Genomic DNA, 21,258 nt, shown 5'->3' on the forward strand with positions numbered 1-21,258 from the left:
AAACAGTGCCAAGGAGGCAAATACAAAACCAGCGGCACAAATTCACAAGCGGCTTGTCTTGGATGGAGCGGCGGCCACATCGGGCCTCAGGAGGACCCACAGGCCGAGGTTCCAGGGTGCTGGGCGCCCTGCTCCCTGCAGCCCTCTCCCGGCCTTCTGGCGGGAAGGGTGCTTTCCCAAAGCTGAAGCTGTGCGTGGTGCTCGAGGGGGCACTTTCGAGTCCACGAGGACGGGAGGCCGCCTCTGCCCATTTGGCCACGTGCGTGTCTCGGGGGCGCCCATACCTCCCCAGCCCCGCAGCGTACTCTGCGTCCTCTTAGGGTGCTGGGGGCACCCCCACAGCCTGCCTCCTCTCGGCTCCCGGCTCCCGGACGACTGAAGGGGAGCCGCCACCCCCGTCTGCGGGCCGCGCTCACCCCGGGGCTTCGGGCAGCTGCGGCTCCCTGACCGCCCGCCCGGCTTCACGATGGACGAGCTGTAGGAGCCGCAAGGACCCCCGCCCACCCAGGCCCAGGTGACCACAAGGCTCGCGCCCCCGCCCGCCCCCAAGCGAAGCCCCCCCAGCGCTTGCTATGCGGGGGGAAAAATGGCCAGGACCGGCCGGCAGGGTCCCTCCTACCCTCGGGCCTCACGCTGGAATCACAACAGAAGCAAGTGCAGGCATCTGGAAGCGAACGCGGGTTTAGGGACGACACAGAGAGCTTTGGGGGCGGGGGGCGGGGGCGGGGGACGCCCGTGGCCGCGGGCCGCCGGTGGGGCGGGGCGGGCGGGGCCGCCGGTGGGGGCGGGGCCGGCCGCGGGGAGGGCGGGGCCGCCGGTGGGGGCGGGGCCGGCCGCGGGGAGGGCGGGGCCGCCGGTGGGGCGGGGCCGGCGGCGGGGAGGGCGGGGCCGCCGGTGGGGCGGGGCCGGCGGCGGGGAGGGCGGGGCCGCCGGTGGGGCGGGGCCGGCCGCGGGGAGGGCGGGGCCGCCGGTGGGGGCGGGGCCGGCCGCGGGGAGGGCGGGGCCGCCGGTGGGGGCGGGGCCGGCCGCGGGGAGGGCGGGGCCGCCGGTGGGGGCGGGGCCGGCCGCGGGGAGGGCGGGGCCGCCGGTGGGGCGGGGCCGGCCGCGGGGAGGGCGGGGCCGCCGGTGGGGCGGGGCCGGCCGCGGGGAGGGCGGGGCCGCCGGTGGGGGCGGGGCCGGCCGCGGGGAGGGCGGGGCCGCCGGTGGGGGCGGGGCCGGCCGCGGGGAGGGCGGGGCCGCCGGTGGGGGCGGGGCCGGCCGCGGGGAGGGCGGGGCCGCCGGTGGGGCGGGGCGGGCGGGGCCGCCGGTGGGGGCGGGGCCGGCCGCGGGGAGGGCGGGGCCGCCGGTGGGGGCGGGGCCGGCCGCGGGGAGGGCGGGGCCGCCGGTGGGGCGGGGCCGGCGGCGGGGAGGGCGGGGCCGCCGGTGGGGCGGGGCCGGCGGCGGGGAGGGCGGGGCCGCCGGTGGGGCGGGGCCGGCCGCGGGGAGGGCGGGGCCGCCGGTGGGGGCGGGGCCGGCCGCGGGGAGGGCGGGGCCGCCGGTGGGGGCGGGGCCGGCCGCGGGGAGGGCGGGGCCGCCGGTGGGGGCGGGGCCGGCCGCGGGGAGGGCGGGGCCGCCGGTGGGGCGGGGCCGGCCGCGGGGAGGGCGGGGCCGCCGGTGGGGCGGGGCCGGCCGCGGGGAGGGCGGGGCCGCCGGTGGGGCGGGGCCGGCCGCGGGGAGGGCGGGGCCGGGCGCTAGGCAGGGTGGTGGTGGTGGTGATGGTGGTGGTGGTGCTCGTGGTGGTGGTGGTGCTCGTGCCGCTGCACCGCCGGCCCCGCGAAGGCCTCGCCCAGGAGCGCGGGCGGCAGCTCCTGCTCCAGCGCCGCCGGCGGGCCCGGCGCGGCCTTCAGCGGCGAGTGGCCCTCCCGCGCCCGCTGCCGGCACCGCCGGTGGCCGTAGGGCGGGGGCGGCGGCTGCGGGAGGGGGTGGGCCTCCGGGGGTGCCTGCGGCAGTGGGGCGGGCGGGTGGAAGCTGAAGGACCGCCCGGGCCTGAGCCCGCTGGGCACGCCGGGGGGCCGGCCCGAGCCCTGGGGGGACCTCAGGAACGGCCGCTCGGGGCCCTTTGGCCGGGGCGGCAGGTCCAGGGCCCGGGGCAGCAGCTCAGGGGCCGGCAGGGCGAGCTCGGCCAGCCCCGGGCAGCGGCGATGGTGGGCGGCGTGCACGTCTGACTCCTGTGAGCGGGACCGGCCCTGTGGGTGTGAGGCCCTGGTGGGGGGCTCCGGCCGGACTTGCGTCGGGGGGGACCCTGCAGACACAGCAGCCGTGAGGGCCTCCGAGGGGCCGGCTCTGTCCCACTGGACCCGCTGCTGCCAGGACCCGCGACCCCTAGGCCTGGCGCCTGGGGGCCGGGTCCCCGGGACTCACCTGGCCCGAACTTGGACGCGTAGTTCTCGATTCCGGCCAGGTCCAGGTAGTGGTTCCTCCGCTCCGTGTTTTCGTCCACGCAGTAGGGACCCCGCTCCGAGCAGGGGTGGGGGTCGGCGTTGGGCCTCCTGCGAGGAGCAGGGGGAGGGTATAGCTCTGATCTTGGGCACTCTGAACCCGCAAGGTTAGGGACAAGCAGGGCCCATGGGGCCCCAGGACCCTGGAGCCACCCAGCGACCTCCACCACCGCCGTCACCCAGGAGCTGGTGAGGGCTCCGCGGCCGCTGCCCCTAGCGGGTGGAACAACAGGGCCCGGGAGTGAGCAGGCTGAGGGTCCGCAGACCACCCCCCAACTGCCTGTGAAGCCCCACGGCCTCTCAGACAACACTGGGCCTGCCCAGCTCCCACACGGGGGCAGGCAGTGCCCAGGGCCACCCCGAGGGAACAGCCCTTGAGGCCTGTGGGAAGCAGGGGTGTGGCCAGGCTGCTCCTGTCTGAGGGAGCCGAGCTGGACCCCAGGCCCTCACCGGACATGTGCGGATAGCCTCCTGTCAGCCACCCTGGGGTCCTCACTGAGCTCCGCCTCCGTCCTGCAGCGACTGGGCTCGCGGTCTGAAAGCAGGGGACACAGGCAGCCTTCACTTACCCAGCCACCCGTTCATTCACTCACTCTGCTCACGTCCTCACCAGCCCTGCATGTTCACTCATTCATTCATGCCTTCGTTCACTCATGCATTTGTCCGGTCATTCATTCATCACTCATTCATTCATCCACACGTTCAGTCACGCCCTCATTCATTCGTCACTCCCCACTCATGCATTCACCTCCATTCTTGCACGCATTCATTCTCGCTCCTCACTCGCTCACTGAAGCCCCCGCACACCCAGTCCTTCACGGAACAGGCTCCAGCCCTCGCCTGGCTCTCCGTGTTCAGGACGCCACAGAGCCCTCTGCCGTGAGGGGGACACTGCGCGGGGGTCACAGTTAACACCACCCCCACCCCGCACGGTGAGCAGGCGCTCAGGGGAGAGGCAGCATGGGGCGGGGGGTGCAGGAGGCAGGGACCACACGCAGGGCAGGGCCTCCGGAGCACCTGAGCGGGGAGCCGCTGGGGCCCGGAAGCCCAGGCCCTCACCCTGGGCAGCAGGGGGCCCGTCCTTCCTCTTGCTGGACGGCTCGGGGCTGACGGTCAGCTTCACACGGAGAGTCTTGCTGCTGCCCGAGCAGTGGTGGACTGAAGCGTCAACGACTTCATAGATGGTGTGCATCAGGCTAGACATGTCCTGGGGGGTGGGGGCAGACGTCGGGGCGCAGGCGGACTGGGGTCCCAGCCCACACTGCCCGCCGCCCCCACTCCTTTCCCCTGCCCCACAGAGGCACCAAGCGGCCAGAGCCGGCAGCCCTGCTGGAACCACCACGTCTCTCTGAGCTTTTCAAGTTCAAACTGCGTCTGAGTTCAAAGGGCTTAGCGAGCAGATAAATGATCAAAGTTGCTTTTAACTCAGACACGCTGTCTCAGCCATCCTCCACATCTGCTTCCTTCTGAGGGGCCCTCTGCCCTCCTGGACACAAAGGCAGCAGGGACGATATGCCGGGGGCACCCCTGGGACCCTCACTGCCCTGCTGAGGGGCTGCTGGCCAGGGCAGAGATGGGCGTGCTGGGCTCCACGGACCCTCACTGCCCTGCTGAGGGACTGCTGGCCAGGGCAGAGATGGCCAGGGCTGGCTGGGCTCCACCAGGAACGGCACAGACAGTGGCCGGGCCCAGGGGAATGGACGAGGCTCCAGCCAGCCCTGCCGGTGACCTGGGTCCTGTCCTGCAGTGGCCCCTCCCCACAGCCTGACCCAGGAAAGCTCCCTGCCTCTCCTCCCTCCTGGAGGGCCCAGCCGTGTCCCCAGGGTGGGACCCAGGCCTCGTCACCTCTCTGGTGGCCTTCCCACTGTTGTCGAAGCCATAGAGCGTGAACGTCCACTCCTGGTGATTGTCCTCCTCCACTGACACGTCACACTGGACTGCCTGTGGGGTGCGGGGGGACAGGCGCAGGGTCGTCCTCACCCACGTGCCGGGCCCCCAACCCTGCCCCGTCCTGCGGGGACCAGTCCCCGCCCCTCCTGGCCGGGCAGGGAGATGGGACGGTCCGTGCATGACCTGGCTTCTGGGTCATTCCCACGGCTCTGGCACTGAAGCCCGGTAAAGTCCCACAGGTTACGTAGGGCCACAGCAGCCAGCTCTGGCCAGGTGTGTGGGGACCCCTCTACCCAGCAGAGCCTGCCGCCCCGGGAGCCACGGGGACCCCGCGTCAGGGCATCCGCAGGAGGGGGACAAAGACCTACGTCCACGTTCAGGCGCCGCTTGCCCAGCCCGCGGGCGCCCTCGCGGCCAGCCGCTCTCTCTCCATCATCCACGCAGAAGAGCTGTCCTGGCCCCTCGCGGGCCTCGGCCTTCTCAGGAGGCAGCACCACTGCGGGGGGGCAAGGGGGTGGGCCCGGCGTCCGGCCCAGGGGGAGGTGGTGGGTGGCTCCCAGCCCGTGACCCTCTCAGAAGGGTCTGAGCCGAGAATCCAGGCACAAGGCATCAGGTGGCCTGGGAGGGAGGCCAGGGCGGCCCTCGGGGTGATCCCAGCCTGGGGTGTTCCACCGTCTAGCTGCGGCAGCTTCAAACCTAGGCTGGCCGGGGTCTGGGAGGTAAGTGGAGGGGCGCGGGGTGAGGGTGGTTCAGGATGTCCAGGGCTGGGGAGCGGGACTCACCCTCGAAGGGACACTGGTCATCGCGGAAAGGCCCTTCCCTGGGGTCCCCGCCCGGCAGCTCCTGCAGGAGGACAGACAGCGCAGACCATGGACGCCCCGCCCGAGTTCGGGGGCGGGCGCCAGACCTGCCTCCTGGGCGTCACGCTCCTGCTGCGGGAACAGCAGCCCGTCCACGCTCACTCAGCCTCGGGTTCTGAATGTGACATGCGCCCATCCCTGGGCGTGGCTGGCTCCGTCAGAACCGCCTCCGGGATGAGACGCGGGGCCCAGTGGTTCTCAGTGCAACCTGCGTCCCCCCCCACCACCCCCGAGGACACAGCTTCGCCCGAGGGCGCGGGGCGGCGAGAACAAGGCTCCCACCTAGCCTCTGCTGAGCGAGGCGGGCACAGACCAGAAGCCCGGCCGTGAACGGCCAAGCACACCTGCCATCCGTCCGCTCACCGGCCGGCACATGGCACCTCCTACCTCAGCTGGACAAGAGCCGGGGAGCACCCCCGCAAGGCCCAGGAACCAAGGGACCGGGACTGGGGGGCACGTCCTTCAGGGGTCCCAGGCCGAGGGCGCCTCCTTCAGGGGGACCAGGCCTAGGGCGCAGATAGAAGACGCCCCCCCGCCCCGCCCCCGCCGGCTCTGGCCCCCACGGCCGATCCTGAGGCCAATTACGGGAAAACGGGAGCAAGCTTCTGCCGAGCCAGGAAATCACAGAAACTGAGTCCCTGGGGCCGGCAGAGCCAACCCCGGGGTCAGAACAGACGCAAAGTGACTAGGGCTGGGCCCAGGGCGGAGGGGACCCTGCCCGTTTGTCTCCTGGGCCCCCGGGCACCCCCGGCATCCTCCTCTTGGAGGCCCTGGCCCTAACCACTCCCCCGTCATGCCACTTAGAACCAGGTGACTTTCACAGCTTTCTCGGGAGGCCAGGCGGGTGGTGTGCATGAGCTTGCTGTGATAGACGCTGCCGCCTCCGCCACGCAGCCCACCGCCCAGGATGTGCCTGCTGGCCCAGTGTGGAGGCCCCGCGGTTGCCCCACACACCAGCACAAGGGCCCCTCCAGCCGAACGGAGTCCAACCTGAGCGCTCTACCCAGTGGATGCCGAGATAAATTCCAATCATAAGACCCTGGCTTGCAGTTAAATTTTTTCCATAAAATCAAAGCGAGCTGTGAAGCGGAGGTTCCGGGTGTCTGTGGGGAGCAGGCGCAGTGCCTGGCCAGAGGCCGGCAGGTCAGCTGGCCACAGGGACCGCATCACAGGGGGCGGCCAGGGCCAGCCATCGTCCGGCGAGGCTGTGGGCCCTGCAGTCCCTGCCAAGTGCTGCGGGGCCAGAACACGGACGGACAGGCCCAAGGGCTCAGGCACGGGCAGCACGTGCCTGGTGAGGACTCTGCCCCCCGGCGTGGATGGCCCCCTCTCCACCACGTCCCCCAGCCAGGCGCCCAGCCAGCCTCCCCGTTGGGCTGGTGACCGGAGGCTCAGATCCTGTGTGACTCCTGACGACCCTGCCCGGGGCAGAGCCCCCTGTATTCACCTCCTTAAATCACAGAGATGAGAAGAGCTGCAGGAAGCACTTCCCCGGGATCTAAGGATCTGAGACTGGGCTGGGCGCAGCCTTTCTTTAAAAGAGGCAGTCTCGGGGGGAAACGGCCGAGGCCCCGAGACCCACCTCTGGGGACCTGCTGGAGCCCCAGGGCTGGTGGAGGGGCTGGCCTTGAGGACTCGGCCCCCAGAGCCACGGGGTGGGGGACCCGAGAATTTCCTCACTGCTTGCCTGGCTCACCCGAGCGCTCAAAGAAAAGCAAAGCCCACCTGTGGCCTCTACACTTGAGCTTAGAAGAGTTGAAAGTTCAATAATTCCTTCCATCTTTTTGTTTTAAAATAATCTGAGCACTTATTTTTGGCAGGCAGTGCCAGTTACAGACAAGATATTAATACATGCTTTGGGCTGGGGAGGGGTCAGGACAGGGTCTGCGTGAGCCTTGGCGGGACCCTGAGACACTCCCAACGCTACAATCACAGACTCACGAAGGATACAACCAAGCTGGCTCTGGTCAGCAACGGACTTGCCCACCTCCCCAGACGGTGCCTGCCTCCCAGACGGTGCCCGCCTACCCAGACGGTGCCCGCCTTCCCTAACAGGGCTGGGAGTTTGGGACACTCGGAACATCCCTCCACGCACAGCCTGACGGGAGGACAGGCCAGTTTAAGATCCAACGCGTCATCAGCGGTCTCTGTGATGCAGAACCATCAGACAAGAGGGCGAGGAGGCGTGGGAGAAGCGCAGCCACGCTTGGCCCTGTGACTGGTGACTTCCGTCCCAGCCCTGTGACTGGTGACTTCCGTCCCATCCATCCTCATTACATAAAGATGCCCTCTCATCTGCGCTGCTGCAGCTCAACAGAAGGGCCAAGAACTTAGACTGTAACGTAGGACACGCAGCGCAGGGCTCCCAGCCAGACAGACGGCCACCCCTGCCAGCAGCCTCCCATGTGGCTGGAAAACCCAGACCGTCCAGCAAGACTGGAGGCGAATGGATGACATCCCCATGCACGCACGGGCACTGCCCAGGCCCCACCGCTCCTGGGAGGCCCACCTGTGTTGGCCTCTGTCCCCAGGTGGAGTCCCCAGCTGCAGACCCTCCCCAGCAGCAAATTCCCGCCTCATGCCCTCCCCCGCTCCTCAAGGGAGCCCCAGCTTCCGCCTACAAACTCTCCAGCCCCGCCTTCCCAACCCCCATCCTGCCCCTGCCTGGACGGTCCTTGGCACCAACCGCCTCCGACTCTGCTCAGGGATGCGGCTGTGTCCCCGTGGCATCTGGGGCTCCTCTGCCCGCCAGCAGGGGCCTGCGGGTGACCCAGCCCACCACCCAGCTGTGCTCAGACCTGGGCCTGGCCTCCTGCCAACCCCGGGGGCCCCCAGCAGGGGGAGATCGTGCCCCCCTTCTCCAGCATCTGAGGGGGCCCTCCTTCAGCCCAGTGTTCTGGGCTGCCAGGGACGGGCTGAGGCCCTCGCACCGGACACTTTCTCCTCCAGGTCGTCCCACGCTTTCTCCTCCGGGTCGTCCCTCTTCATCACCGTCAGGCAGCCTTGGCCATTGCTGCGGGCTCCTGCTGCCTAGGTGGGGGCTATGGGCATGGAGCTGTCGGGGGCGTTCACGGAAAAGCTTGGACCCCCGCCTCCCGAGAGGCCAGGAGGCCCAGCCACACTTTCCCTCAGCCAGGGTCCCCTTCCGTCCACCAGAGCCAGGGACGCTGGGCCGTCCACCCTGCGGGCAGGCTGGGGGGACACACAGCCAGGCCGAGGGGCAGGACACATGCGCCCGTTGGCCACATCGACGCGGGGCGGTCTGCATGAGTGGGAAGGAGGAAGCTTCAGTGATGCAGCCGACCACCCCCTGAATTCATGCACTTTTCCAGCGTCCAAATTCACGCATTTCTTCAAGACTGAGTGCCTCTGTGATCTTAGGAAACGCTCCCGGGCTTCAAGAGCAGACACGTCCCTAGGAAGCCCCACTCTTGCTGGGGTAGAGGGCCTCCAGCTCCCAAGTCCCTGAACGATCCCTGAGGGAGACAGTGCGTCCGTGAGGTGGCAGAGCGCATGGGAAGCCAGCCTTTACAAACCTGCTTCGTCATCGCCCCGATAAAGGGCCTGCCTAGAAAACCTGCCCCGGGTCCCGGCGTGGAGCGCGTCTGCGGCAAGCCTGGGGGTGCCCCTCATATTCCAAGCACCCCCCCCAATGCTGCCAGGACTCAAGGCCCCTCCTGACGGCAGCCTGGATTCAGGTCTCCTCTTAAACCTGTGCTGTTCACAGACCCAGGCTGGTACCTGCTCTGTCCCTGGGAGCTGAGCGTGCGGATCTGGGCTTCAACAGAGAGGAGGCCCCCCAGGCCCCAGGGCCTGAGGGACAGTGCATCTGTGTCCCCCGTAACAAGTGGTCCCCAGCCAGGCAGCTCACACCTGAAGACGTGCCGTCTCCCAGTTCTGAGGCCACAGTTAGGACTCACGGCCTGGAGGGGAGCCCCCAGGCTCCGGGGGCAGGACCCTTCCTGCCTCTCTGGCTCTGGGGGCCCTGGGGACCCTGGGCTCGTGTCTGCATCCCCAGCCTCGGCTCTGTGGCCGCTCAGCCTCTGGGTGTGCGTCTTCTGTCCAAGGCTGGACCCCTTCTTACAGAGACGGGAGCAGCAGTCAGGGCCCCAGGACCACCCCTTGTCTCTAGGCCCGTCACTCAGCCACGTCTGCAGAGATCCCTTTCCAATAAGGTGACGGTCGCGGGCTCTGGGACGGGGAGCAGCCCCGCACGTCCAGGAGCTGCCAGCCAGTCGAGAGTTTGGGCCGGCCGCTGACCACCGCCTCCACCCCTTTCCAACAGTACATGGATGGGGTGCGGCGACCTTCCAGGAGGACGGGGTGCGGTGACCCCCACGCGGATGGGGTGTGGTGATCCCCCAGGAGGACGGGGTGCGGCAACCCCCTACGAGGACGGGGTGTGGTGACTCCCAAAAAAAGATGGGGTGCAGTGAACCCCGGAGGATGGGGTACTGCAAACCCCCATGAGGATGGGGTGCAGTGACCCCCACAAGGATGGGGTGCGATGACCCCCCAGGAGGATGGGGTGTGGTGACCCTCCAGGAGGACGGGGTGCAGTGACCGCCTATGCACACGTTCACGGGGTGCCGTCCCCCTCAAATGGGGACAGACAGGAAGTACACCAGCCAGAAACCCAGTGGAAGCCAGGCCCCTCCTCTGGCCTGAGTGGGGAGAGACCGCAGCACGGGTCACGCGAGGGTCACAGCACGGACGTGAGGACAGACCTCCTGCTCCCAGGGCACGCCTTCCAGACTCGGGGTCCCCAGAGGATGGCTCAGCTTCCTGTAATGGATCCGAGGATGGGCAGCCGTGATGAGAACCCATAGTGTCCCCAATGGAGAGCCGGGCTGTGCGCCCCCCCTGCTGCCCTGCGGGCCCTCCACCCCAGCCGGCTCACACCAGCCCCGCCTCCTGGGCGGTCGGCCATGGGGGCCTGCTGATCAGAGACAGAGCCTGGCCTCACCTCCGGCTGTGACAAACCAAGCCCTGGACAGGTAGAGTGGGCAGAGGTGGGGACCCCGGGGCAGTGCCCACCCGGCTCGTGCTGCAGGGGACCAAGGTCACTTCCGGGCAGTGCCTGGGGCTGGACAAGGGGGTGGCGTGTCATGCAAGGGCGACCTGGGCCAAGTGGGGGTCCAGGGAGGCCCCTGGGCTCCTACTCAGGCTGTCAGGACACTGGACAGGGCAGGACTGGTATGGGGTGCGTGCGGGGGGCCTGGGCTCCCCAGGCACTGGAAAGAACTGGGTCGTGCAGGAGAAGGCAAGGACGGGGCACTGCGGGGAGAGTGGGATGCCACGGGGGCAGCAGAGGGGATGGCAGATGGCTGGAGGCGAAGGGCAGGGCGCGGGAGGGGCAGGGGCCTCAATGGGAGAGATCAAGGGCAGAGGCGGACCTGTCCACACCCCCGACGGAAGGCCTGGTGGGGACACATCTCGGAAACACCGCCAGAGAGATGGAGGTGACTCCACGGGCTGCAGGAATGGCCAGGCAGCTTAGCAGCTGGGGTCCCGGCTTCAGTGGCTAAAGAGCCTTAGAGGGGACAAGGCAGGTTTGGGGCTTAATAATCCCAGCACATGCACAGAGGGGCTCCATCCGAGGGGCTGCCTGTGGCTGTGACTGTCAACTTCTGACTTTAAAGAGCAAGTTAAGGCAGGTGAAGCATCGGGGAGGGGTGTGCAGGGTCCCCACCAACCACAGCCCTCACAACAGCTCCAGGATCCAAGGGCGTTCCGAGACTCTGTGCGGCAGGGCTCCTGGGTGAGGGCCGTTCAACCAAACTTCCTAATTACCAGATTTGGAATTTATGCGTAGAAACTCAGTTCTCTGAGGATCAAAGGGTCTCCTAAAGTAAACACCTACAGACCTCATGGGCCAGCATGCTCCATAACTGACGTCCTGGGTGAGGACATCTTATCCACCACAGCTTCTCACAACTTCACTCATTTTGGTAAAAAAAAAAATACAGACTGTATCTGGCATTAGTGGTCAAGAACCTGCCTGCCAATGCAGGAAACGTAAGAGATGCGAATTTGATCCCTGGGTCAGGAAGATTCCCCCGGAGGAGGGCATGGCAACCCACTCCAGGACTCCTATCTAGAGGATCCCATGGACAGAGGAGCCTGGTAGGCTATGGTACATAGGGTTGCAGAGTCAGACACAACTGAGCGACTTAGCAACAATATCACACGCCCACTTGCCCTGGTCTATGGGGATTTCTTTCTTGGCAACCACACACAAAAAAGACCCTGACCCCAGAGAGGTCCCCAAGGACCCACTCGTGAAGCTTGTTGGAGAAGGGCTCCACATGTGTGGCAGGGACGCCTGAAAGCACAGAGCATAGGAGCTCAGCCCACAGCCCACGGTCGTGGGCGAGTTATGGGGTGGGGTTACCAAGGGCACCTGCAGGGGAAATAATTCCACCGTAAAGTGTGTGCAGGGAAAACATAACAGATGCAGGGTCAGTGAGAAGCTACATAGTGTGAAAAGAAGTGTCAGTCGCTCAGTCATGTCCAACTCATTGCAACCCCATGGACTGCAGCCCGCCAGGCTCCTCTGTCCACGGGATTCTCCAGGCAAGAACACTGGAGTGGGTTGCCATGCCTTCCTCCAGGGGATCTTCCTGACCCAGGGATCAAACCCAGGTCTCCTGCATCGCAGGTGGATTCTTTACTGTCTGAGCCACCAGGAAAGTCCTAGGTACAAGCACACACACACACAGACATGTGCACAAACACACATGCATGCACACACACAAACACATGTGTATATACATGTACACATGAACACGCATGTATATACACGTGTGTGAACACAACATATTCACAAACACAACATACACATGCATGCATATGTGTGCACAGATGCATATACACATGCATGAACCTATATACATATGCATGTGCACACATGAACATGAGTTTGAGCAAACTCCAGGAGATAGTGAAGGACAGGGGACCCTGGCACGCTACAGCTCATGGGGTCACAGAGTCAGGCGTGACTTAGCAACTGAACAATGATGTACACACGTACACGTTCATGTACACTCACATACATGCATATGTATAAAACACATATACAAATGCACGTATACACATACATGTATGCGCGAACACATACATATATGCATGAACACAGCAGCTGCACACGTTTACATATGCATACACACATAAACATGCACAAACATGCATACATGTGCATGTACACATGCACAGACACACATGCACACATGCATACACACTATATACATGTGCGTGAGCACACATACATGCATGAACACAATAGATGCATGTACACACATGTGCATGTACACACATGTATATGTGTGCATGCACACCCACATATACATGCATGCACACACAATCTCTACCACAGAGAATCGAGACATGCCCCCAAAAACTAAAAAACTTTGGTGGTTTCAATTTTCAGCGTCCTGGAACTCTGTTTTTCATTTAACACTAAATCATTCTGCAACAAATCTGCAGACATCATTTTCTCCCAGTCATGCCCGCTGCTGGCTCAATCTTCAGCGCCAACAAGGAGGAGCTTCACAGAGAAAGGAAGCTCTCCAGGATCCACCTCCCGGTGCCTGCCGCCTCCTTCCTGTCTGCGCCCCCTGGCCGCCGAGGTCACAGCACACGGAGTGTCGACAGGACGCCCGTGCCCCTGTGCGGGAGCCATCGTGCCCGCCAGCGCTCTTGGGCAGAAGAGGTTTCCTGCCGCTGGGTCTGAAATGCAGACCCAGGTTCATCTTCCTTCCATCTGAGCTCTTTCTCTGGAAAAACCACTGGGCTTTCATTCCCTTCCATTCGTATTAAAGCCTCATGTTTCCCATTTCAAAAGATCAGTTCCAAAGTGGAACTTCCATTTTCCGCGTGCATTTTCAGTTCTGTGTTTTTAGCTGAGAAGGCTCCACATGTTCACATGTGATGCCAGTGGCCCCAGCAGAGGTAAGCCTGCTGGAGACGCTAAAGGCTTACACTTGCTCGCAGCCCAGGACCCCGAGGGCTGAGCTGCTCTGAGAAGCAATGCGGGCTCCGCTGCCTCTGGAAACACCCGCAGGGAGGCGACACCCGCACCCGGCTCCGTGGCTGCATCCAGACCCCTGGGGTCGGAGCAGAGACCGGCGACCCCTCCCCGCTTCACAAACAGGAACCAAAATCGACTCAAGAACAATTCATTTGCGAAGCCACCCGTGAAAGATAAAGAGAGTCCTGAGCAGACCTGTACTTGCCTCGCTGAAACCTTTCAGCAGCCTTTACCCATTCTGCCCCCCCTCACCCCCACCTCCCACAACCTGCAGTTCATTCTCTGCAGCGGGGAGCTTGTCTTATAAACATATTTACATATTTCTAGTCCTCAGACGTGAGCCGTCACACAGCATTTGTCTTTCTCTGTCTGACCTACTTCACTTAGCACCATGACCTCAAGGTCCATCCATGTTTTGGGCAAGATTTTTTTCTTTATGGCTGAGTAATATTCCATTGTACATACACCGCATCTTCTTTTCCATTCATCCACCATCAAAGGATGTTGCTTCTCTGTCTTGTTGTTGTTCAGTTATTAAGTCGTGTCTGACTCTTTGTGACCCCAGGGACTGCAGCACGACAGGCTTCCCTGTCCTTCACCATCTCCTGGAGCTTGCTCAAACTCATGCCCATTGAGTCAGTGATGCCAACCAATCATCTCATCCTCTGTCATTCCCTTCTCCTCCCGCCTTCAATCTTCCCCAGCGTCAGTCTTTTCCACTGAGTCAGTTCTTCCCATCAGGTGGCCAAAGTCCTGGAGCTTCAGCCAGCCTCTGTCAAGGCCACTGTAAATGATGCTGCAGGGAACGTGGGGCTGCACATCACCTCCTGGAGTTAGTTCTGCTTTCTTCGGACATGTACTCAGGAGGGAGGCTGCTGGATCACCTGGCACTTGTTTTTAATTTCTGAGGAGTCTCCATAGTGTTCTGCACAGTGGCTGCACCGTTTTACGTCCCCTCCAACAGTGGAGGAGAGTTCCCTTCTCTCCATATCCTCTCCAGCGCTTGTTACTTGTGTTCTTCTGGTGACAGCAGTCCCGATAGGTGGAGGTGACACCTCGCTGCGGTCCTGATGACTAGGATGTCCAGCACCTTTTCACGGACCTGCTGACCTCGTGCCTTTATTCTTTGGAAAACGTCTCTGTTACCGATGACCTCGTCTCAGAAGCGGCCCTGGTCCCAGAGCAGCCGCGTGGTCTGGGAGAGGCAGGTGAACCCCCAGCGCAGGAGCCCCACTCTCACCTCGCACCCCCCCTCCAGGTTTCCCCATGGAACCTCAGCACAGCTGCGGGGGTCCCTCTGTCCAGGCACCCAGACGACGTGCAGAGTCCTTCCCCGGGACGAGCCGCAGGAAGAGGGCCTGGACGCCCCTCACGGCAGCCAGGGGGCCTGCACCCCTTGGTGCCCTCCTTGGGGAGGACCCCTGGCAGGAGGGCGGAGCTGACTGCAGGCCCCGCACCGGGTTCCAGCTGGGGGCCTCCCTCTGGGCGGCACCGGACCTGCCCACCCCAGAAGCGAGGGGGCCGTGGAGTCAGGGGCCGCGGGGTCAGGGGCCATGGGGTCAGGGGCCACGGGGTCCCGGAAGCCACTGACTTAAGGCCTCCACCACCCACCAAGCTCCCGAAGGAACCAGAACTACGCCTCAGGCTCTGGGAACACTCCAGGGGACACCCGTGGGCACCACACTCGGTTTTAAAACAGCTAAAATCACTTTAGACAAACCAAGGGAAGGAGAGGAAGGGCCCCAGCCCCATCCTCCAAAGCTGGGAAGACAGGCCGGGAGGCCTCAGGCCCATGCACGGCAGGCCCCCCAACGAGCTGTCTCCCCTGTGACACCCCACGACCGCCCTTCCCAGGACCCTCTGTGTCACCCCCACCAACACCCCGCGGCCGCCCCGGCCCCCTGGGACACGTGGCCTTGAAGCAACACAGAGCGTTTCTCAGGTTCACAGGGAGGACCTTCCAGCTCATGAAGCAGGTATCCACTTGCCGGGAAAATAACGTTTACCAGACATTCTGGTCATGCACCAGGAGCCAGCCGGGCTCACTAACTCATGGGCAAAGTCAGCCTCATTCCCTTTATCTTGTGGGGGTGGTGGGAGCGGGCGAGTTAGGTGGGGGGATGTGCACCGAATTCCCACAGGGTCACTGGCCACAGCTCTTGTGGCCACACGGTGACCAGCACTGACCCGCAAGGAAGCACACGGTGGCCTTGACAGGAGGGGATGTGTCCCTGCACCGGCCCCAGTCAGAGGTCCTGGGGGCACGGCACGTTCAGGCAGGCCATCCTTGGGGCCTCCCCCGGGAGGCAGGGATGAAGACAGACAGAGGGAGAGCTGACACCCCAGTGTCCCCTGACAGACATGCTCCGGGGGAGCCAGGGGCGGGGTGCTTGGTGGGGGGAGCAGTGTGGCAGCAAGATGCCTGAGCTCCCGGGCCGGGGGTCCACACTCCAGGTCCGGGGGCTCAGAGCCCTACAGCCAAACAAGCGAAGGACGGAAGGAGACAGGGAATGATGAGCTGTGCTAAACATAAAGGACCGTCCGCTGTTCTGGCTCCACGCTCTCCCTGCACCGCGGGGTTATGAAAGCAGACTCAGTCCGTGCTGGCCGCCACAACAACACACCTCAGGCCAGTAACAAGCGAACAAGAGAAACTCATCACAGTCCTGAAGGCTGGACGTCCAGGACCGAGGCGCCTGGACGTCTGAGACCGAGGCCGCAGGTCGTCTGAGACAGAGGCCCCAGTCCCTCGGCATCTGGCGAGGGCCCCTTCCCACTGCGTAGACGGTGCCCGCTGCCTGTAACCCCGCATGGTAGACGGGACACCGAACGCTCTGGGGCTCACATGGGCGCTGATCTGCCACAAGGTCTCAGCCCCCGGGCCCTAACCACCTCCCCAAGGTATCACATGGAGGGAGGTGAGGCTGAATTTCAGGGTGACGCCAACATTCAGACCACAGCAGAGAACAAAACAATGAGAGAACTACCCGAGCCACACAGCACACTGCTCCTTCAAACACGTCCCAGGAGCGTGGAACCCATGAGCCTCAGAGGTCAGCACAGCGGGCTCCACCACCTCACAGCCACACAGCGGGAGCATCGTTTTCGATCTCCGAAACACTCACGGGCTGCGTGTTGGGACCTGCTGTGTGGTCCACATCCTGGGCTGACGGAGGCTCGCCTGCCTGTTTCAAGGCCCGAGGTGCCCATGCCCGGGAGAAGGCCCCAGGTGGACAGCCGCCAGGAAGAGGCGGCGTAAGCCCGGGACCGCTCTGCATCACCTGCAGGCCCCTCTGACTCCTCACGTGCAGGAGGACCAAGCAGGCAGGAGACAGCACCCCGTCATCAACACTCACCTCCCCAGGCAGAAGATCAGCCCAGAGGAGGGGCGGCCCCGCGCTGGCCCCCTGGCCCCAAGGAGCACACAGCCTCCAGCCGCACTGTGACATGCCCAGCAAATCCTCGAATGCAGTTCCTGCCTTTACAGGCGTGGGATTCAAACCTAACTCCCAGAAAGCAGGAGTCACGACTCGAGTGGGTCTGATCTTAGGGCACGGCTTGCCCCTTCTCACAAGCGTTTACAAACACCCTCTGAGCGTCTCATTAGCAGCTGGCCAGAGAGCGTCCTTCCAAAATGGGAGCGGCCATGCCCCTGAGCGGTTGCGCTCTGTCTGCAGTGGACTCCGGGGACCGCTAGGGAGCGAGCGGTTGGCGGGGAAGGGGTCTCAGCCGTCTGGCCTGGCCATCTACCCGAACCCAGTCCACACCAGTGCCCGGAATCACCCACCCTGGCAGACGCGTGGGGTCTGGTTCACCCAAGGCCCCTCTGGCGCCCCAGGCCTGGATGGACACCCTCCACGCCCACTCGCAAGAGCCTGGGTCCTGAGTGGGGGCCTTGATGCTAAAAACAGCACCTTCAGTCTGGGGGGCCCGGCCATCCCCCTGAAGCCTGGCTTTCCCGTGAGCCCAGCGGCCCTCCGACACGGCAAACAGGCAGCGTGGTGGTCTTTAACTCGCCACCACGGCTGTGCAGCGCATGGATCGTAAAGAAAGTCGAGCCCCGCGCCCCCCTCCCGCCTGGGATACGCAGGCCTTGTGGCCACAGGCCCCCGCCAGGAGCGGGAGGGGCTCTCCAGGCCCCGCCGCAGTCCGTCTGCCGGCCATCTGCGCCGCCGCCTTCTTTGTCCCCGGAACCCAGGTCGCGGTCAGGGGCTGAGCTCCGGTGCTCGCGGCCCCAGGAGCCCGCCGGGCCCACCACGCCTACCTGCTTGTCCCTGGCTCCGTGCTCCGCGCAGCCCCGCCGCTCCGCCTCCTCTGCGCCTCTGCGGCCGCCCATGTACGCAGACACCACGATACTGTCCCCTGCGGGCCCGCGGGCGGACGCGGGGGAACGCGGCACCGAGGAGAGAAGGAGACGCCCGTGAGCCCGCGGGCGGTGCGCCTGGCGATGCTCGCCGCCCTGCGCGCCCGCCCCTCTCCGCGCAGCCTGGGGCGCGGGGCTCAGGCCCCAGGCTGGGACAGGGGTCTGGGGCGTGGGCGAGGAGCCCGCGCGCTCCTGGGGGCGCCGCGCCGAGGCACCCCCCCGCCACCCGAGGCCTCGGGGGGCAGCACGCGCGCCGCCCTCCGGGCTCGGTCCCCCGCGCCCCAGGCCGCCGCCCCGCGCGCTCACCTTCCGGGCTCTCTCTTCGCTTGAAGGCTGCAGCGGCTGCGGCGCGGCCGGAGGGCGCGGGGCGAGGGAAGGGACAGTGAGTGGCCGGCGCCCGTCAGCCGCCGCCCGCCCGCCCGCCTGCCGGCCCCCAACTCACCGTGCCGGGACTGGATTTTCCCCATGTCGCCTCCCGCCCGCCCGCCCGCGCTCCCGGCGCCGCGCCCGGGCGCCGGCCGTGATCCGCTGCGGGTCCAGGCGTCCGCGGGGGCCGCGGAGACCCGGTGCGCGGGGTCGGGGCGGCCGCGGGGCGCGGAGCCGGGCGAGCGGGCGGGTGGGGGCGCGGCGCGGCGGCGGCGGCGGCCCGGGTCCCTCTGAGCGCGCGCGCCCGCGCCCCGGCTTTAACCGCGGCCCCCGCAGCGCCCCCCGCGGCCGCCGCCCGCAGCGCACGGGCCCGGCCTCCGGCCCGCCTCCTTGCGAGTCTCGAGCCAAGCCCTGGGCGTGGGGGCGGCGCCGCCCGCCAGGAGACCCCGGTCGGGAGGTCTATGAGGTAGTCGGGGGCTGCGGTGTACCTTCGCGGGGACAGCTCCCAGCCTCACCCTCTCTCTCACGGAGTGTCCTGGCATCCCCAATTCGAGAGGTACCCCAGAGCCCCTGCCCCTCGCCGGAGGGGACCTTAGAGGTGACGTGCCAGGCTGCTGGTGGAGCTGGTCTTGGGGAGAGGGTGGGGGCCGAAGAGGACGAGAGATCCCATGGGGAGGGTCCTTTGGAAGGACGAGGTGCGGACCGGGTCTCTGGGGAAAGCCAACTGCCAGTCCTAGCACGGCGGCTGGGGACCCGCCGGCCTCTTTCTACCTCGTGTTAATCAAGGACAGGCAAGGACCAGGGTGGCCTGGTTTCAGCCCTTGGCCTTTGCTGAGCTCCTGGGCACTGGGGGGAGTCGGCACTCAGCCCCCGCTCCCTTCCAGCTCTTCCCCTGCAGCCCCACCCCCCTCACCGGCCCCTACCCTACTGGAAAGCTTCAGAGTTCTCCTTCCCAGAAACCGCCCCTTCTCGCCTCCTTGAACCCTGGCTTGCCGCTGCTGCTCAGCTTCTCCCCTGGATTCAGCCGAGCCCCCTCACCCGCCAAGCACCTGCGTCTCCTGCAACAGGTGCCCGGTGTCCCAAGTCATGGCCACATCTCCATCTCCGTGGGTGACCCACGTGGCCCAGGGCCGCCTGCGTCCTGGCAGTGGGTGAGGTCCCTCCCTGCCCGGGCCTGGCCAACCCCCTCAAGGAGCTGGCCTCCCCAGCTGCAGCCCCCACACCCACGAGGTCCCCCCACACCTCTCACCTCTGGGACGACACGCCTTGACTGGCCTGTTGTCCAGCCGAGCGCAGGGACACTTCGCGTGTGCTCTGTGGTCCAGGCTCCAGGCTGTCCGGTTGTGGGTGCTGGTGCTGGCCCATTTTAGAGGGTCCAGGTGCTCCAGGGCTTCCCTTGGGGCTCAGATGGTAAAGAAAGAGAAAGTGAAAGTCGCTCAGTGGTGTCCGACTCTTTGCAATCCCATGGACTACACAGCCCGTGGGATTCTCCAGATCAGAACACTGGGGTGGGTAGCCATGCCCTCCTCCAGGGGAACTTCCCGACCCAGGGATCAATCTCAGGTCTCCCGCCTTGCAGGTGGATTCTTTCCCAGCTGAGCGACCAATGCAGGAGACCTGGGTTCAATCCCTGGGTGGGGAAGATCCCCTATAGAAGGGAACGGTTACCCCCTCCAGTATTCTTGCCTGGAGAACCCCATGTACAGAGGAGCCTGGTGGGCTACAGTCCACGGGGTCCCAAAGATTTGGACACGACTGAGCGACTGACAACTTCCCACCACAGGTGCCCCATGGCTCCCAGAGTCGCACAGCTGGTCTGGATGGGAGGGTGACCTGGAGTCCTGCTCCTGACCCAGGCTGCCCCTCGGCCGGGAAGCAAGTTGCCCGTGGCAGTGTGAACATGGGTCATGAACAGTGCCATGGGTAGCCTGGCCCACTAGCCGTTCCCACCATCCCTTCCGAAAGACCCCAGCTGAAGGGCAGCCCCAGAGGGGGCCGCACCCTTCAAGCAGGACCTCCCTCCCATCCCGGCCCTGGGAGGCAGGGTCTCCGGGGCCCTGCAGGGGGCCCTGCGCTGACCCAGCGGTGGCCGCCTTCCGCGTGGCTCCCAGCTCCCAGTGGGGCCCAGGCCTCTCTCTCCCAGCAATGCTCCCTGGCTCTCCCCACTCTCCTCCGCCTCCACCGTGGCCTTTAACCCCCAACTGAGAGTGCAGTTGGAGAAGGAAATGGCAACCCACTCCAGTATTCTTGCCTGGAGAATCCCAGGGACAGAGGAACCTGGCGAGGTACAGTCCATGGGCTCGCATGAGCTGGACACAACTGAGCGACTAAAGAGAGAGAGGCGAGAGAGTGCAGCGGTTGTCATCTTGTGGTTTCACGTGCCCTGTTAATGTCTTTGTGACGATAATAATAGTATAGTGTGTTAAGCAAAGCGGCGGCGGGGGCACGGCAGCCCTTCCAAATGCACCGTGTTTACATCCACACCGGGCAGCAGCTCGGGGGTCAGCTGTGACTCTGTGTGAGGACCCACCCCTGGAGGAGCCCCGGCATGCCCGCTGGCTCCCCACCCTGAAGTGTGGGGGTGTTGGCGAGGATGCCCACCGGGTGTGCTGGCAGAGACCGGCGAGCCTCGTCCTTTCCGCAGAGGCTCTGGTCTTTGTCACCTGCAGGGTCACACGATCCAGTCCTGGGAGGGTGGGAGTGAGGCTGGCCTCCCGGGGCTGCCTGGCGTCCATCCTCACGGCCACCTTGTCACAGAGCGCTGGGCAGCAGGACCGTAAAGCAGACGCCTCACCCTGTCCACATGGACCTGGACTTGCTGACGACTTTGAACCTTATCCTTCGCGCGCGTTCTTCAGTGCACACGCCCCACAGTTTGCCCACGTGCGGCCCACGACTGTCGGTGTTTTCATGGATGTGCACGACCATCCCTGATGGTCGCCTCGAAGAGAAACCCTGTCACGCCCATCTTCCTATGCCCAGCTGCTGGGGGCGTGTCCACCCTCCGTGGATCACCCTATTTGGGACATTTCACAGGAAGGGCATCACGTGGCATGTGCCCTGGGCGTCGGCTTCCTCCACGCCCTGTAGCGCATCCAGGCTTCGTCTGTGTTTAGCGCGTCGGCGCTCCGTTCCTCTGGCCTGAGTGGCATTCTGTGGTGCGGGTGGGCCTCATTCTGTTCACCCGTGTACACGCTGCTGCATGCCTGGGTCGCTCTGCTTTCAGGCGGCTGTGGACGCTCACGCACAAGCCTGCGGATGGGTTTCCAGTTC

The 21,258-nt window shown here is 65.3% G+C and overlaps 1 protein-coding gene across 2 annotated transcripts; it reads right to left on the bottom strand.

The window, feature by feature from the left end:
• Window positions 1-1,715: 1,715 nt before the first annotated feature.
• Window positions 1,716-18,106, bottom strand: NKD2 (NKD inhibitor of WNT signaling pathway 2). 2 transcript variants are annotated; one of them, XM_061129730.1, is made up of 10 exons: window positions 18,062-18,106; window positions 17,926-17,961; window positions 17,521-17,618; window positions 5,150-5,210; window positions 4,736-4,863; window positions 4,323-4,418; window positions 3,495-3,684; window positions 2,928-3,012; window positions 2,401-2,528; window positions 1,716-2,281 (listed from the first exon to the last, which is right to left on the bottom strand). In XM_061129730.1, exons 1-10 carry the CDS (start codon window positions 18,084-18,086, stop codon window positions 1,731-1,733), a joined length of 1,398 nt encoding a protein of 465 aa, XP_060985713.1. In that variant the 5' UTR covers window positions 18,087-18,106; the 3' UTR covers window positions 1,716-1,730. The 2 variants fall into 2 exon arrangements, with proteins under 2 accessions (XP_060985713.1, XP_060985714.1); XM_061129731.1 differs by having other exon boundaries at window positions 3,537-3,684; window positions 18,062-18,099.
• Between the last annotated feature and the right edge of the window lie 3,152 nt (window positions 18,107-21,258).

This window comes from Dama dama, chromosome 25 (assembly GCF_033118175.1).
Source record: "Dama dama isolate Ldn47 chromosome 25, ASM3311817v1, whole genome shotgun sequence".
NCBI lineage: Eukaryota > Metazoa > Chordata > Mammalia > Artiodactyla > Cervidae > Dama > Dama dama.

What these genes read in the sequence shown, in the direction of transcription:
- NKD2 (XM_061129730.1), bottom strand. Translation starts at nt 18,086, where the DNA reads ATGGGGAAAATCCAGTCCCGGCACG. An exon ending in GCGAAGAGAGAGCCCGGAAG is followed by an intron (nt 17,619 to 17,925) that starts GTGAGCGCGCGG and finishes GCGGGCCCGCAG; the next exon opens with GGGACAGTATCGTGGTGTCT. An exon ending in CGCGTCCAAGTTCGGGCCAG is followed by an intron (nt 2,282 to 2,400) that starts GTGAGTCCCGGG and finishes CTGTGTCTGCAG; the next exon opens with GGTCCCCCCCGACGCAAGTC.